We start from the raw sequence: 17,124 nt of genomic DNA, 5'->3' as shown, positions 1-17,124 counted from the left end.
CTATGGGGATAACTGGCAAATAAAACCCATTTGGGGTTTTTGGGCTATTTTGGGTTATTTAAAAAATGAGGATGGGTTAGGATAGGTTAATAAATAACTAATGATGGGTCAGGATGAGTTATATGATATCTATTTAAAATAATTCGTGAGTTACGATGGGTACTACGCTAGGTAAATGGGTAACTCAAAAAAGAGCATCACAGGCAAATTCTTCATTCTATTTGAGTGTTCGTAGACGTTGGCTTCACAAATAACAAAAATTTCAAAAATAATAAAAAAAAATTAAAAAAATTCTAAAAAATAAAAAAATCATAATAAAAAACATAAAAAATGAAAAAAAAATGAAAAAATAATAAAAAATACAGAAAAATAAAAAAAACAATTAAAAATCAAAAAATTCTAAAAAAATAAAAATTAATAAAATATAAAAAATTTTAGATTTTTTTATTATTATTATTATTTATTTTTATCATTTTTACAATTTTTTGGATTTTTTTGAATTTTTTGTGTTTTTTTGAGTTTTTTTAGATTTTTTAGAATTTTTGGATTTTTTATTATTTTTTTATTTTAAGAGTTTTTTTTTGTTTTTAGATTTTTTTTTTGATTTTTTGTTTTTTATTTTTTTAGATTTTTTTAAAATTTTTTTATTTTTTAGAATATTTTTATTTTTTAGATTTTTTTATTTTTTAGAATTTTTTATTATTTTTTGGTTTTTTTTGGCTTTTTTTGTTATTTTTTTAGAATCTTTTTTTAAGAATTTCTTTGATTTTTTTAGAATTTTATTATTTTTTTGATTTTTTAGAATTTTATAATTTTTTTGATTTTTTAGAATTTGTTTTTATATTTTAGAATATTTTTTGGATTTTTTTTTTATTTTTTTATTTTGTAGGTTTTTTATTTTTTTATATTTTTTTTATATTTAGGATTTTTTTGTTTTTTAAAATTTTTTGAATTTTTTAGATTTTTTTAGATATTTTATCATGCCCAAATCTATCTTGACAACAACCTATCTTGACCTAAACTCATCCTAACCCATTTATTAATAAACTCATCCTAACCTAAACCCATTCTAACCCATACCCATCCTACCCCATTACCCAAACTACCCAACCCACCCATTTTGCCACTTCTAGGGATAAGTGATAGTCCTAACGAACGGGTAGCTTAACCATTCCTCAAATAATGCTTTTCAAGATATCTAATCTCTTATCATGTTCCTACACATTTGCCTCATATTTTGTCATGCTCCATGACTTACCCATCAAACCTCTCAAAAAACTTCCGTTATCCTCGGTCCAATTCAAGTGCCCCAAAAAAGGGAATCCAATTAAATCAATCCCAAATCTTGACTGTTAAGCATCACTAGAACAATTGAAACGACAAATCACAACTTATATTACAAAGGCCGTTTGATGTACTTGACCAGTTCAAAGCAAAACACCTCTGTAATGTATGAGCTCAAATATATTACAAAGCCCGGTTAATTTTTCAGCAAATTGTTAGATTTTATTTCAAAGAACGTTGGGCTCAATTATATTAAAAGGAAACTAACCATTATATTGCTGTAGAAGGAAGTGAATCGAGTTAATTTACTTTCTATTGGACTGCTTTTTGCAGCTAATAATGGTCTCTTATTTTCTTCAAGTGTTAATTTGCATTTAGACATTTTGCTTTTAGTATGCAACTTTAATCATAAACTTAGGTTATGTTTATTTATATAATAGGCTATTTACACTGCCCTTTTTCCTCAAAGAGTGAGTACGCTTCACTTCAATTCGAGATGGCTAGTCTCCTAAAGAAGTAGACAAGAAACAAGACTAAGTTTACTAACAATTCTCTTCATTCATTCCTCAAATCTTAAATCAAAGAGCCTTTTTATAGGCATATAAACAAACGGGTAATTGACAAACGTGAATGGAACCACTATAACCCATGACTTCTAACAATGCGCAATTAAAGGAAATAGAAAGGCTACTGCATGATGGACATGAAGGAAATAGCTCGTGCTGCTGGTTTTTGAGTCTTCACACGGGTTTCGTGGGTTGGGCACGTATCAACCTCCAAGGTCTTGAGTGAAGGATGAGATGAGAGCGATTGTGTAAAAATTTCAGTCCTTAAATCGAAGATCTGGACACAAGAAGTGACCCATGATGACCTGAACGAGTTATCTTTAGTGCAGTTGATTTTGTCACATGTGGTTGGAGAGTATAGAGTTGGATGGAGTATGGCATATTGTTTTGAACTTTGATAGTTGGGGCATATTATTTTGTAATGTTAAAAAGATTTATTCTGAATATAATTACTTTTTAGACCATAGCATATATCCACGCTATATATAAACAAATTAATACATGTCAAGATATTCAATTTGTAATCTATAATACTATATAAAGGAAATGTGATGTACTGAAATGTAATTTTACATCACGTACAAATTTTATAACATGTTCAAGAAAATGAAGCATGTTTAGATGGGTTGAAACCAAAGTTTTAAGACACTAGAGGGGTTTCTTGGGAATTTAAGTGTATGGATGATTGAATGATTCAGTTTCAGATCCATTCGATTCCTTTATCCTACTTTAATTCATGTTCTGGTTCCTCTCACCGTGACATTAGGAGAGAAAACCATAAGACAGAAATCCTACCTTCATCGGCCGTTAGTGTGAAACCTGTTATGAATAAAATGAAGGGTCAGGGACCATTATTGTAATAGATAGTATACAAGGGTTAAAAGTGTAAAATTTTAGTTAGTAGGTAATGGTTGTTATATACTGTTAATGACAGTTAATGGAAGTTAGTTTTGGGTTGTGAATTCTGTTGTATCTTCTCCCTATCTTCTTCTTTCCCTGTTCTTTGTTCTTCTCATCCGCCATTGTTGACCCCATAACCTCCACTCGTATCAAAACCATCCATCATCTCTCCGACCACTTTTTCCGATTCCGATGGCTCTGCAATCGCCAAACGCCTCCTCCGCACCCGCGCCACAACCCCTACCGTCGCGCTTTTCTCAGCCGTTGATCAGAGCTTTTCCTCCACCTCTTCCGATCTGATTCGCGCTACTCCCTTTCCCTGCGACGGAATCGGTCCCGAGATCGCTGAATCCGTCAAACAGGTTCGATTTTTTTTTTTTGTTATTCGATTCAACTGTATCATGATGATTTGATGTTTTATTGTTTAGGTTTTTATTGTGTTATACTGTTGTTGTGTATGTTATGTTTGTGGTGCTCAGTAGTTGAAGCACACATTGCGACGCAGACGGTCGGGACATGATCTGTTTGTGCCCTAGAAATTTATCATGTAAGTTAGATTCGATTCGTTCAAGTTTTAGTTTCATACTGTCATGTAGATCAAGTTGATTGTGACTTATTGATGTTTATATGTTCAAATCTATCAATATCTAGGGTTTCACAGTTCGATTTTTATGTATTTAAATAACAGTCAAATACAACAACCATGTTTATGGATCTAGCATCTATTAAATTTATATGATATGTAAAAATATGGTTTGGACCTTGGGGGTTCACTATTTTTTGACTAAATTGTGTTATCGCCGTATAAATTATAATGTTAAACTTTGTTGCAGACGAAGAATGAGGAAGAGGAGTTCAACACTGGGCCTCTCTCTGTCTTAATGTTGAGTGTCAAAAACAATACTCAGGTAACATTTGTTTTCTATAATACACGTGTTTGCAGATATTTGCACACCAAATCAACTGAACTGTAATCAGTTTGTAAATATATTTTGGCATTAATTGATGTTTATTGGGCATTGTCATTACTACTACTTTGTATTGGTTTGAATACCCTGCGGCTGTTGACTTTATCCTTTTGATTGTAGATAACGTATTTTTCTGTTATTGTGTTGCCAATCCAGGTTCTTATTAACTGCGTGAACAATAAAAAGCTATTAGGTCGTGTTAGGGCCTTCGATCGACACTGCAACATGGTGCTGGAAAACATTAGGGAAATGTGGACTGAGGTTGCTTCTTCTCTCGAAATAACTTATCTAGCACTTTTTTTAATTCCATTTTCTTAATTTAAGAAAAAGTTTTGTATGTCATCAGGTGCCCAAGACAGGAAAAGGCAAGAAGAAAGCTCTTCCTGTTAACAAAGACAGATTTATTAGCAAAATATTTCTTCGAGGTGACTCCGTTATCATTGTGCTTAGAAACCCCAAGTGAGAGGTATGTTTTCTTGTTACTTCAAGTTGGTAAAAATAAATAGCTAAATAGGTGATGGGTCAAATTACTTTAACCCTTGGAAAGTTGTCAAAGTGTATATAATATTTATATTATATAAAACTTCCAAAGTGGTTTAATTATTAGTAAAGTAATATAGTTTGTGGCATCATTTTTGACACACTTATTCATTTCAAAGCGTGTTAAACTTTGGACAAAATTTGTTTAGGGCCACCACCTCAATGTGATCTGGCTCTGCCTGCCTGTTTCAACATGTACCCAATAGTACGTACTTTAACCCAACAGTAAGTACGCTCTTTGAACCGGACTGTTTTGACCCATTACCAAACTTATTTGTCCTGTCAATTTGGTAAAGTACTTATTTCACTTTTTATGCTTGTTTTGTACAAACAATTTAGTAAAAGCTACTGCTTAATTATTAAAAGCAGGAGCAAATTTGGAAATAGTTCTTTCAATGGTACTACTGGTCTAAATTTTTCCTGGAAAACACTATCATTGTTGGTTTACTGATCAAACATTGACTTTCTGGCTTTTTTTGTTAATGTTAAAGGACTGGGCCAAACCTGTTTTCAATTATACAAGTGCTGTGTTGGCCTTGGTTGTGAGTTCTACAAGCACTACTGTGCTTGTATGGGTTGGGGAGGGAGTACACAATGAGCTTTTAAAAGTTTGGTCATATCTGTGGATTGGACTAAGATGGCATTGGGTTCAAGTGTTAGATGTCCAGCTTAATGGAGGTGTAAGTATGGGCTCGAGAATGTGATGCATCATTGCATTGGGCTAGAGATGGATCACCTTGTATAATGTATATGGCATGGGCCGATTGCTTCTTAAAACTCTAACATGCATCGTGGACTATGAGCTGGCTATTGGCCTAACTGGGCTTGGCCATTGAGGTTAGGGGAGGCCCATGTCTCCTATATAAAGAGGTGTTCACCTCATTATTAGGGCACAAGATATGGAGCCGCCACACTTTTGTTGCTTGAAATAAGAGATTCTTCTCTTACCGGCCATCACTACATCCCCATGTTTCTTTTCTTCTCCATTGCAGATCTAGGTTCAAGAGGAAGAACAAGGTGTGATTCTCCATCTTCTAAGAGAAAGCGGTCCAATCATCGCGACGGTGATTCCGTGTTTCAACATTGGCGCCCACCGTATATATGTTATACATGATCACATCTCGTTCTCTCCTCTGCTCTTCAGATCTGTGTTCTTAGAATCAAAACTGGTTTTTTCTACAATCCATCTTACAAATCTGTTTTCCTTTTAAGGTGATTTGTACACATTTCTCTTCCACTGAACCTTCCTACCATGTATTGGGATGTGTGATTATTTAATAGATCCAAATATTTGTGCTCAATTACTTATGTTTCGAAGTTTCATATTTTTAAAGCTCCACATATGATTTTCGAATAAAAAATAGTTTGCCAGATCTGTGTTTCTATACATGAATTTTTGAATAAAAAGTAAACTGCCAGATATGAGTTTCTTCCTAACAATAATACATGACGTTTTCCGTCAACAACAATCAGATCTAGGCTTATTTATCCAGTTCAAAATACAAACTCAAAAGCCAGAAAAGGTCCAGATTTGTGCTTGTTGGGGCTTTATTTGTGAGTTTCCCTTGGGCCACAATTTGACCTTGTTCAAGCACCACTTGATATTGATGGACTTTTACGAGATGAGCTCATTAAATTCATTAATCTTGATTCCATAAAAATAAAGATCCTGAAATGAGCCTTTCCAATCAACATACTTTTGGAAACTCGTGCACAATCCTTTTTTTTACCAAAAAGTGTAATTTACATACAAGGTACACTCCACATTGCACACAGTATAACCCTTATTGCATATAATTCTTTTGTGGAGCAAAACACTCTGATGTTGGCAGGCAAAAGGTACAAAGTGTTCCCCACTTTACATCTTTTGTTAATAATGCACATCGGACATTTACACGACGGTAGGACTTGAGTTTTCCGCTTCATTAACCTTCATGACATCTGCCTTCGTACCATTGCTAATCGGCGTCTACCTGCTCATTACAAGAATCCAGGTGCGCGAGAGTTGTTTACATTTTGCACACGTACAATGCCAGGTAACTATTATATTTTAAAAAAAATTAATTACCTACCAGTGCTCTTTGTTTACACTTGAAGGTTTAAACGGAGCGCGGAGGTATTACGGAACTGTTACCCACATCTTTGGAATGTCGCGCCTCCTAGAAGAACTCTTAGACTAGTCTTCGGAACGCCGCCCCATGGTATACGAATTTGCTTGTTGCAAAACAAGCCATATTTCATGGCAATCTTCTCAAGCTCCCATGTGTAATACGTAGCCTTTTTGCTGACAAAAAGGTGAATTTGTGCCTTTTTTTTGTCGTCGAAGAAGTCCTGGAGTAGGTGTTTGGTATGGTCAAGGAAGTTCCCAACCTCATCAACCTCAGGCTGTAATGGCATGAAAAAAACGACACGCTGAAATCGGAGGTGTTTAAAGTTCTCGTTTTCGCTGATATCCCAAGGGTTAACCTCATAGAAGCACTTTCCATTGCCTACTTTTATGATGTCTTCCCAGTAGCCGGCACCTGGGATGGACCCTGAAATCAATATACACATCTAATAAGCAAACTGCTGGATGAAACCTTGGGTTAATGTTGTTGCTATTGTCCAAAAATGATATCAGACAAAGTGTTTTAAAAAAAGTGTGCATGTAATTTTGATATAACATAACTGTATTTTATTATTTTTCATGTTATCATCATCTGTGTACAAATCAATGTTTTCAGGACCGGACCGGAGGTTGACCCGGTCACCTTACGGGGTCAAAGGTTGGACCGGTTTGACCGGATTTAAGACCCGGATTAAGTCTTAAATTATATATATATATATATATATATATATATATATATATATATATTGGGGACCGCTAAAATGAAAACCACCTCCAGTTGTAAGAACCATGAGAACTTTTTGATCCGGGGCGAGTTGAACCAAAAATTTTTTTCATAAACGTAGATCCGTGTATTATAAACACATTTGTAAAAGAAATTCAAAAAAATGTCGTGTGTGTAGTTTTGAGTACCACAAGTTTGTATTTACGGGTACCGTAAAATTTAAATAAAATTTACGGGGTGTTAGACATAAAAACGTTAAACCACATGCGCGCGTTGCGGGGTGTTAACTCGCAAACAATATTATTAATCCATCTAGTAAACTTAAACATTAAAAATAATAGAAAAGAAAAAGAAAAAATAATGAAAGGAGTGTTAGTAGGATTGTGAATGTTTTGGTGGAACCAAAAAACCTTTTGACACTGCCGAAATGTATTTTGTCTCTGCTTCCACCCATAGTCGCATTTTCTCCCAAAAAGTATTATGTCTCTCTACTTCCTCTTTTATACAAGTTCCTCCTCATTCTCTATACATACATACCAGAGAAACACCACCGTAATTAGAAACTCACCTTCACAACTCTCAGTTTCATGTTCTTTTTTCACTATACTATGGTTACCATTCTTTTTGTTTACCAAAATAATATACCCTCTCAACTCTCAGTTTCAGAAAATATACCCTTACTATGAGGGCCGGTGGCCCAAAAGTTGCTTAAACCACCAATTTGTTCTCCAAGCCTTACGGCATATTCGTACGTTTTTTCCCCCGCAAGCAAGGTGTTATAATAGGGGTGGTAAATCCGCAGGTGCGTCAGCTTCTTCAGGTCCCTGATGATCGGGTGTTTCCTTGGCCTGAAAATTAGCTTCACCTTCTCCTTCTTTTCATTTTCAGTTCAGTTTCGCTTGAGATTGATGGGGTATGGTATTAGACCCAACCCGAACGACCGGACATATCTGTTACTTATCGCCTTTTATTATAATATTTATTATTATTGCGTACTAACATGCGAAGCCTAGCACATTGTAGTTTACACTACACTAGGTTGTGGGCTTGTAGAGATAACCCCTAACTGGGCCTGGCCCGTTGAGGTTAGGGGAAGCCCATGTCTCCTATATAAAGAGGTGTCCACCTCATTATTAGGGCACAAGATATGGAGCCGCCACACTTTTGTTGCTGGAAATAAGAGATTCTTCTCTTACCGGCCATCTCTACATCCCCATGTTTCTTTTCTTCTCCATTGCAGATCTAGGTTCAAGAGGAAGAACAAGGTATGATTCTCCATCTTCTCAGAGAAAGCGGTCCAATCATCCCGGCGGTGATTCCGTGTTTCGACAATGGCGCCCATCGTATATATGTTATACATGATCACATCTCGTTCTCTCCTCTGCTCTTTAGATTTGTGTTCTTAGAATCACAACTGGTTTTTCTACCATCCATCTTACAGATCGGTTTTCCTTTTAAGGTGATTTGTACACATTTCTCTTCCACTGAAGCTTCCCTCCATGTATTGGGATGTGTGATTATTTAATAGATCCAAATATCTGTGCTCAATTACTCATGTTTCGAAGTTTCATATTTTCAAAGGTCCACACATGATTTTTCTAATAAAAAATAGACTGCCAGATCTGAGTTTCTATACATGAATTTTTAAATAAAAAGTAAACTGCCAGATCTGAGTTTCTTCCTAACAATGATACAAGACGTTTTCCGTCAACAACGGTCAGATCTGGGCTTATTTATCCAGTTTAAAAGACAAACTCAAAAGCCAAAAAGGGTCCAGATCTATGCTTGTTGAGGCTTTATTTGTGAGTTTCCCTTGGGCCACAGCTCTTAGATTTGACCTTGTTCAAGCACCACTTGATATTGATGGACTTTTAAGATCCGAGCTCATTAAATTCATTCATCTTGATTCCATAAAAATCAAGATCTCGAAATGAGCCTTTCCGATCAACATACTTTTGCAAATTCGTGCACAATCCCTTTTTTACCAAAAAGTGTAATTTACATACACTCCACATTGCACGCAGTATAACCCTTATTGCATATAATTCTTTTGAGGAGCAAAACACTCTGATGTTGGCAGGCAAAAGGTACAAAGTGTTCCCCGCTTTACAGCTTTTGTTGCCATGCCCATCAGACCTTCTTTGGACCGTGCATTTACACGACGGCGGGACTTGAGTTTTCCGCTTCATTAACCTTTATGACATCTGCCTTCGTACCATTGCTGATCGGCGCCTACCTGCTCATTACAAGAATCCAGGTGCGCGAGAGTTGTTTACATTTTGCACACGTACAATGGCAGGTAACTATTGCATTTAAAAAAAATAATTATCAACCAGTGCTCTTTGTTTACACTTGACGGTTTAAACAGAGCGCGGAGGTATTACGGAACTGTTACCCACATCTTTGGAATGGCGCGCCTCCTAGAAAAATTGTTAGACTCATCTCCAGAACGTCGAGCGTCTTGGCAGAACTGTCACACACATCTCCGGATGATGGGGAGATGATGCGGGTTTTGATGATGGATAAAAGTTTTGGTGGGGCATTTTTTTTTGCCGTAGGAGAATTCTTGTAGGTTTCATGGTGTTGGTTTGAACGAGGGTGAAACGAAATAGGGTGTGACTCCATGTTATATACCAAGCCGAGTTGCAGGAAGAGTGAAGCGTGGTTGGAAATTATCGGCTGGAGCTTATGCAGGGGGTGTGTTGGAGAGAGAGAGTGTGTGTGAGAAACAAAGGAAGGAAGAAGATATACAAGAGCATGTATTCTTTTTTTTTTCTAAGCTCATATTCTTTATTATTATTATTCATTGTCATAATTACGAACTATAATAAGGTAATCTATAAATAATAATATAATAACAGTTGTTTTTGTTTAATAGGAAACTAACCGGGGAGAAAAATTATAAAGTTTGTGATATTTTTCCCAAGTCTTTTTTTACAAACAAGATTATTAATCTATCTAGTAAACTTAAACGTTAAAATAATAAAAAGAAAAAAATAGAGTTAATTTCGGTTTCACTCCTTGAGGTTCACCTATTTTTACCATCTGAGTACAAATTCTTGTTTTTTTCTCAAATTATGGCCTAAGGTTTATGAATGTTAACTATTTGACTCCTCATGGCTAACTCCGTCCAACTTTGACGTTAGTTATTGAGGGTATAATTGTTCTTTCACTTCAGTATGTTTAATAGATTTAAATAAAACTAGTTTTTTTGTCGTCGCGCATTGCGTCGAAACCGAGCAAATGATGATGTAAAACAAATGTGATATGAAAATAAAACATGTTGTTTAGAAAGCTAAACCATTAAAACAGTTTAGTTTATCATCGTAGTGGTATTTTATGATACCAAATACATACATTATTATAAGTACAATTTCGTTTTTAACAAAACTTATAACGGAATGTCGGGGAAAAATCAAGCATAACTACGTACTTAAGTTTTTAGAAAAAGTTATAAACGTAAATATTAAAGAAGTATCAAATTAAATTAATCGATAATATATGTTTTAAAAAAAAGAAAAAAAGAATTCTTAAAAAAATGGTATAGAAAATATATGGTTTTAAAAAAGGGAAAAAAAACTAAAAATTTGTTATTAAAAATAAAAAAAAATAGTAGAAAGCTATGTATTATTATAAAATTAAAATTACTATTCATCGTCCATCACTAACAATATATATAATATAATAATACTAACTAGTGTACGATTATTTCTAAAGCAAATATACATTTTGCACATGAATTATTAAAGATCATGTGATAGAATTAATTGGTGTAACTTGATTACATTAGGAACAGAAAAATGGAATCTAATTTGTATAAAAACTTGGTTATAGTCTCGTGTATTACATGGGTTTTTATATCATCTATTTTTTTAATTGGGTATTAACTTTGATTTTCTTAATATCACCTATTTTTATTATTTAACCTGTTGAATTTTAACATCGTTACCATCCAACCACATTAAATATTTAAATTTGATTTCTTGCTTACGTAATCAAGTTCCGTCGATTAATTCTATCACATAGAATTTTAATTCTTCATGAATAAAATGTATATTTGCTGTTGAAATAATCATCAGCCAAAGCTAAGTATGAATTTGTATTTGAATTTGATTTATTAAACACTTAAAACTTAATGGACAACTCTACCCTCAAGAACTAACGTTAAAGTTGGACAGAGTTAGTCATAAGGAGTCAAATAGTTCACATTTATAAATCCGAGGCCATGATTTGAGAAAAAAAATAAGAATTCGTGCTCAGATTAAAATAGGTAAATGTCAGGGAGTCAAATAGAAATTAACTCAAAAAAATAATAACAGGAGCTTTAGGAGGATTGTGAATGTTTTGGTGGAATTAACTCAAGTCCCGACACGTAGTATGTTACCATAGCAAACATAACAAGTCGAAACAAAACCTATCGAACGTGATGAGCCGAAACAAAATCGATAAAATTCCCACCACGTTACGCAAAGAAACCCCCTTAGCATTGGTTTATTTGGCATTTGAATCGGAGGAGTTTGCTATTATATCCTATACTTACTATATATTAAATTACAACTTCTTTTTTGCTACACAGTACATGAAAATCCTTTTTTTTTTTGGGAATTTAGGGAGTATACACACGAGGATGCTATTGCTGATGGTGTGGGTCCTAGTGATGATGATGATTATTCCAGTAGAAGGAAGTGAATCGAGTTAATTTACTTTCTACTGGACTGCTTTTTGCAGCTTATTAATTTGTATTTAGACATTTTGTTTATAGTATTAAACTTTAATCATAAACTTAAGTTATGTTTTATTATGTTTATGATATGTAGGTTATTTATACTGCCCCCTTTCCTCAAAGAGTGGGTATGCCGCAATTCGAGATGGCTAGTCTTTCAAAGAAATGAACAAGAAACAAGACTAAGTTTACTAACAATTTTCTTCATTCATTCATCAAATCTCAAATCAAAGAGCCTTTTATAGGCATACAAACAAACGGATAATTGACAAACATGACTGGAACCACTATAACCCATGACTACTAACTCTCTTAAAGTAACTTCTAATGATGCACAACTAAAGGAAATAGATCCGTCCCGGAGTTTAACCCATACTGTATCTAACAAGAATGAGCAATGTATTACCTTTACGCATTATGGTTTTGAAATGGGTGTTCTGGATCTACAATGCATTGCTTCATCACAATCTTTCAGCACTACATTGAAATCACATGTTTTAACCTTTGCTTCGGCAGACTTTTAAAGCTTTGGGTCGGGCCGGATCAGGGGACTTGAGATGCGGGCTTAGCAAAGATAGATGATGTGGGATTTGAGATGTTTGTTCCTGTTCTTCTCTAAGGGCAGTGGGGGTGTTCGAGTGATGGAACAAATCCACGCGTGATAGCATGGAACTTACCACCGCCACCAACTAATTCCACGAGTGATGGAAGGTTTGGCGTGATAAAATCAACGAGTGATGGGCTGTGAGTGATAAATGGATGTGAGGGGGTGTGAGGGTTTATTGTTGGGTGTTCTGAGTGATGACCATTGCTACTAAAAAAGGTTGTGAGTGATGGAAAAATGATTGATGACATAAGAACTTGATTGGATGTTGTGAGTGATGAGTGATGACCGCCAGCACCCCTAAGCGGAAGCTCATTTGCTTTCACCTGAGATATTCTTACCTATTGGGCAATATTTATTCTCTTTTTCTTATTTGTGGTGCGTTAACAAACTTCTTTTGTATGGGCGTACTTGATTAGAGTTCTCAAGTAAAATACCTATAAATGTCGCCATAATCGATCGTCCTAATTTCATATTCAATAAGGGGAGGGGGGTGGTTCACTAGTGATAGAATTTATCACTCACAAGCATCAATCAAGTTCCGCCATGTCATCGACCATTTTTCCATCACTCATAACCTTTTTTAGTGGGGGTGGTCATCACTCATCACCACACCCAACAATTTTCCCCCAACCAACAATTACACTCACAAAACCAAATAATAACACGTGATAAAGATAACGAAAATCGGATTTCGTGGAAATATAACGCGTTGAACTCGGACCCGGCGGTGGAGTATAACGCGTGGATGTTGTTTCCGTGATAATATACCCACCCCGCAATCTCTAAGTATCATTTTTGGTAATACGTTAAATTGTATGTGAACAATAATTTGCCATGTAATACTTTCGAGGTTAGATAGACACTCTAGACAATAATTCAGATCATTGTTTAACAAGGTGGTTCATGATTAAAATAGATTAAGGCTATGTGTTATGGGTTAACTAAACGCATTGTCACATAACCGTCACGTCACTGTCATATAAGAATTTGACAATTAACTTTTTTTTAAAGATGTGAATTATTCGCGAATGTCGAGAGTTCCAGCATACGTTGACTTAACCGGGTCCGTGCTAGAGGGCCCTCTAGCACAATAGATGCCCGATTTAAATCACTCAATGAAAAACCCCTATCAACCAAACTCGAACTTGAGAATTGAAGGGGAAAACTGATCCGGACCCACTATAGGTGGAACTTTTTTGTTTATATTTATGCTACAAGGGTCTAATATAATATTTTTTGAAATACCTCATTATGGAACTAAATACCCGTTAACAACAACAATGTGTTGTGAATTAATGAAACCCTCAACACCAAAAAATAATAAATAAAGCAAAACATATGATTAGTTGAAATTGGGGTGGGCCCCACCATCATTACCTTTTCAGCGGAGCGCCTACGTGGCAGTGGCACCGTTAACAGAGCCTTAGTTAACTCACAACTACCAACCTAAGTATGACATTTAACTTCGTATATTCTCATGGCTTTTGTGTTAATATTGAAACCCAAGATTTCACGAATTGTGTGACTTCACTATCCGGTTGAACCGTCTAGAGGTGCTAAAATGTAGTTAATTGATCGTATTTTTTATGGTGCGTAGGTTTAGTCGATAATTTGTTGGTATAATACTATAATCCTTGGAGAATATATTTGTATTCTGGTTATTTTTTTTTTAATTAACTGGTGTTAAAGAAAAAGGAAATGCATGCGTTGGAGACTTATCCTGATTTTTACTTTGTCGTGCATTGGATGTCCTTTGGTCGTGAATAGTTTGTTAATGAACCCTATCTTTAATAAATCAAAAAACAGTAATAATTAAAACATTTCAAAACCTGTTACAAAAATTACAACATTTTATAAATACAAACACATTACTTTATGCCAAAGAAACTGCTAATGATCTTCTCACCATCCAGCATCGACAGGCAAATTCATGTACTCTTGAACAAACCCCTCAGCAACCTCAAGTGCCAATTCACCATGCAAAGCCTTGCAGTAATTATACAACACAGTGTTCGCAGCAGTAATCCGAAGCATAAACATCATTAGAAAGACCGAACCAAGTGTCGTAATAAATACTAGCGGACCGAACGGCCAGCTTCTATAGAAATTTTCAGAACACATCCCCACTAAGAGCACACCACAAACACCAAAATACAACATCACCAACAACGAAACCGATCGCATCCCCTTAACCAAATACGAGCTCCTCATCAAAGCCGCAAATCCCCATTTCGATTCTACAACAACCACCACAAAAGCCAACGACCATTCCACGTAGAAATATATAACAATCGCGATTAAAACCGCACCCATGATGGCCGAAAACCACATGAAGTGAACTGAATTGTAATCAATTATAACAATCCCTAAGTTATTCATGAACATAAGAACTGATGCAACGAACATGAGGAAGGTTAACAAGGTAACAAGTATAAGAACATGAGCTACAACCGCAGTGGAAGCAAGCGGGAAGAAGGAGAAGGTTAGGGACTTGAGGGAGTTTAAGAAGCTGACAGGCTCACCGAAGAAAGCATGGTGTGTGCTGTAGGTGATGGTGCCGATGGCGCATAGGGCGAGGACGTAGACGATTAGGGTGTAGACGAGATAAGCGATTAGATGATCGTAGGTGAAGGGGTGGTTGGGGAGGTGGATGAGGGTGGGGCTGATGATGAGATAGAAAGAAAGAGGGAGGAAGAAGAGGAGAGATAAGGAGACAAAGTGCCAGTATCTGGCTAAGATGATCCTTTTTGAGACGGAGAGGACGCCTCTTAAGTTGAGGGTGTGCACCTGTGTTAATTCCATGGTGGCTGCTGCAGATCACGGTGGTTGTGGTGGTGGTGGCGACAGGATCTATATGTAGTTGTCTTCATGTGTGTGTTTTATAGGACAGGTTTATCCTATGACTATCTGCCATGTTGAATCTTGACAACGTGAACTAGTTATGGAATTGTTCTCTCTAGGTGGGTCAGGTTTGTTTAGAAATTTAATATATCTTGTATATTACTCTTTAATTTTTTAGTAAACTGCCAAAATAGTTCTCTTTTAGTTATTTTTTTGCATATTAGTCCAAAACTCAAATCTTTTGAATCTTTGTTTCTGTGGTTTCAGTTTTGTTGTTAATTTTTATCCAAAATCAAAATCTTATCAAATTTTTCATTTAACATCCAATTTTTTTGTCTTTTTCTTCACTTTTAATGAAGGGCAAAATGGTCTTTTAACGTTTTATTATAACAAATTAAAAAATCTGACCATTTTGTCCTTCATTAAAAGGGAGGAAAAAGACAAAAAAAAAGTTGGATATTAACTGAAAAATCTAACAAGATTTTGTTTTTTATGAAAATGACAACAAAATTGAAACCACAGAGACTCAGATTCAAGATATTTTTAAGTTTTAAAGTTAAGTTTCAAATGGAAGGAGAAGTCAACTGAGAAATTATGCATTTGAATATTCAAATTACATCGCTATTATTAGTGGCTACTGATAAAATTATGCATTTGAATATTCAAGTTTTATCGCATTTTAGATGAGCTGGAATTTGCTCTCATTTTTCTAGAAGTTGTTGAATAAAATTGGGTCATACTATTCCCACATTCCAAATGGACGTTTGACGAATCCTTAAGCGATTGATTAAAGGTAGGTGTCACTATGACGTAAGGCATAACTTTCAAACAAACGTTCGGTAAATTCTCAAACAAGTATTTAAAGGTAGGGGTGGAGGCTGTGTATGACCAGTGGCGAAGCTTGACGTTTTCGACGGGAGGGTCGAAAACGTATATACCGAAAAATGTCTATAGAACCGGAGGGTCGAAAACGTATATACCCAAAAAATTTTATACGAAAACTACATATATAACACTACTGAATGAAAAGTTCGGGGGATCGGACGCCCCTCCCGGCCCATTCAAAGTTGCGCCAATGTGTATGACGCAAGCCCTAAATGTTAGATGGTTGTTGTTTGGTGCAACGTTAAACAACTGTTTGAAAAATGATACGGGTATGAGATGCCCGGTAAAATCTTACCACAAAACATGTAATTACCTATATATTAGTTTGCAAAGAAAAAAAAAAAAAACCCTCCTCTCACACAAACACTATTCAATTTTGATTCTTTTTAACTTTTATTTACTTTTAACCCTTTTGATTTTCATATCTTATACACTTTTAACCCTAATAGATTTCATCTTTTACACTTTTAACCCAATAGTTTTCGTCTTTTACATATTTATTACAAACATTTTCTATTTTTAACCACAACATTTTTTCACTTTTACCTTTGGTCCCTATACTTTACCTCTTTTACAAATTTATCGTTTTACGATTCGTTCCAAATTTTGTGAGTTGACACGTTGCAACGCGCGCATATAGTTTAACGTTTTTACGTCTGTTTTTTTTATGGTTTAACAACTTCGTCGAAACTCTCGAGTCCTAAGCCGAATTAGTTATTCTCTTCTACGTTTTACTTTTTCGGTTTATATTTTGCAAGATAACACGCTGTAACGTGCATGCGTGATTGATGATTCATCATTTTTACGTTTACTTTTTGTTCGGCTTAACGGTCCCACCGCAAAGCATGGATCCTGTATACTAGTATTATATTGATTATAAAGTACCATTTTGCAACCCATGTGAAACAAATGTGTAACGTGGTTATTTAATTAAATGGTGAACATAAAAATTTGGATGAACATATAAATCGGCCATCTC

At 35.2% G+C, this 17,124-nt stretch overlaps 2 protein-coding genes across 2 annotated transcripts in view; one reads left to right on the top strand and one right to left on the bottom strand.

Annotated features, from left to right (window-relative positions):
* Positions 1-3,500: 3,500 nt before the first annotated feature.
* The window catches only part of LOC110892545 (small nuclear ribonucleoprotein Sm D2-like), a 38,122-nt gene continuing 24,498 nt past the window's right edge, over positions 3,501-17,124 (top strand). Inside the window, exons 1-4 of the mRNA XM_022139701.1 lie at positions 3,501-3,518; positions 3,584-3,658; positions 3,875-3,979; positions 4,065-4,184. Coding sequence (XP_021995393.1) covers positions 3,501-3,518; positions 3,584-3,658; positions 3,875-3,979; positions 4,065-4,181 — 315 coding nt within the window. The 3' untranslated portion in view covers positions 4,182-4,184. The remainder of the gene's footprint in view (positions 3,519-3,583; positions 3,659-3,874; positions 3,980-4,064; positions 4,185-17,124) is intronic.
* On the bottom strand, positions 14,242-15,221 carry LOC110892546. Its single transcript, XM_022139702.2, has 2 exons — positions 14,326-15,221; positions 14,242-14,248 (listed from the first exon to the last, which is right to left on the bottom strand). Exons 1-2 carry the CDS (start codon positions 15,219-15,221, stop codon positions 14,242-14,244), a joined length of 903 nt encoding a protein of 300 aa, XP_021995394.2.

This window comes from Helianthus annuus, chromosome 12, assembly GCF_002127325.2.
Source record: "Helianthus annuus cultivar XRQ/B chromosome 12, HanXRQr2.0-SUNRISE, whole genome shotgun sequence".
NCBI lineage: Eukaryota > Viridiplantae > Streptophyta > Magnoliopsida > Asterales > Asteraceae > Helianthus > Helianthus annuus.
The sequence above is the reverse complement of the archived record's forward strand: the minus strand, read 5'-3'. Positions and strand labels throughout refer to the sequence as shown.

Bases quoted from the DNA above. Each gene is read 5' to 3' on its own strand.
- LOC110892546 (XM_022139702.2), bottom strand. From the start codon at position 15,221: ATGGAATTAACACAGGTGCACACCCTCAACTTAAGAGGCGTCCTCTCC.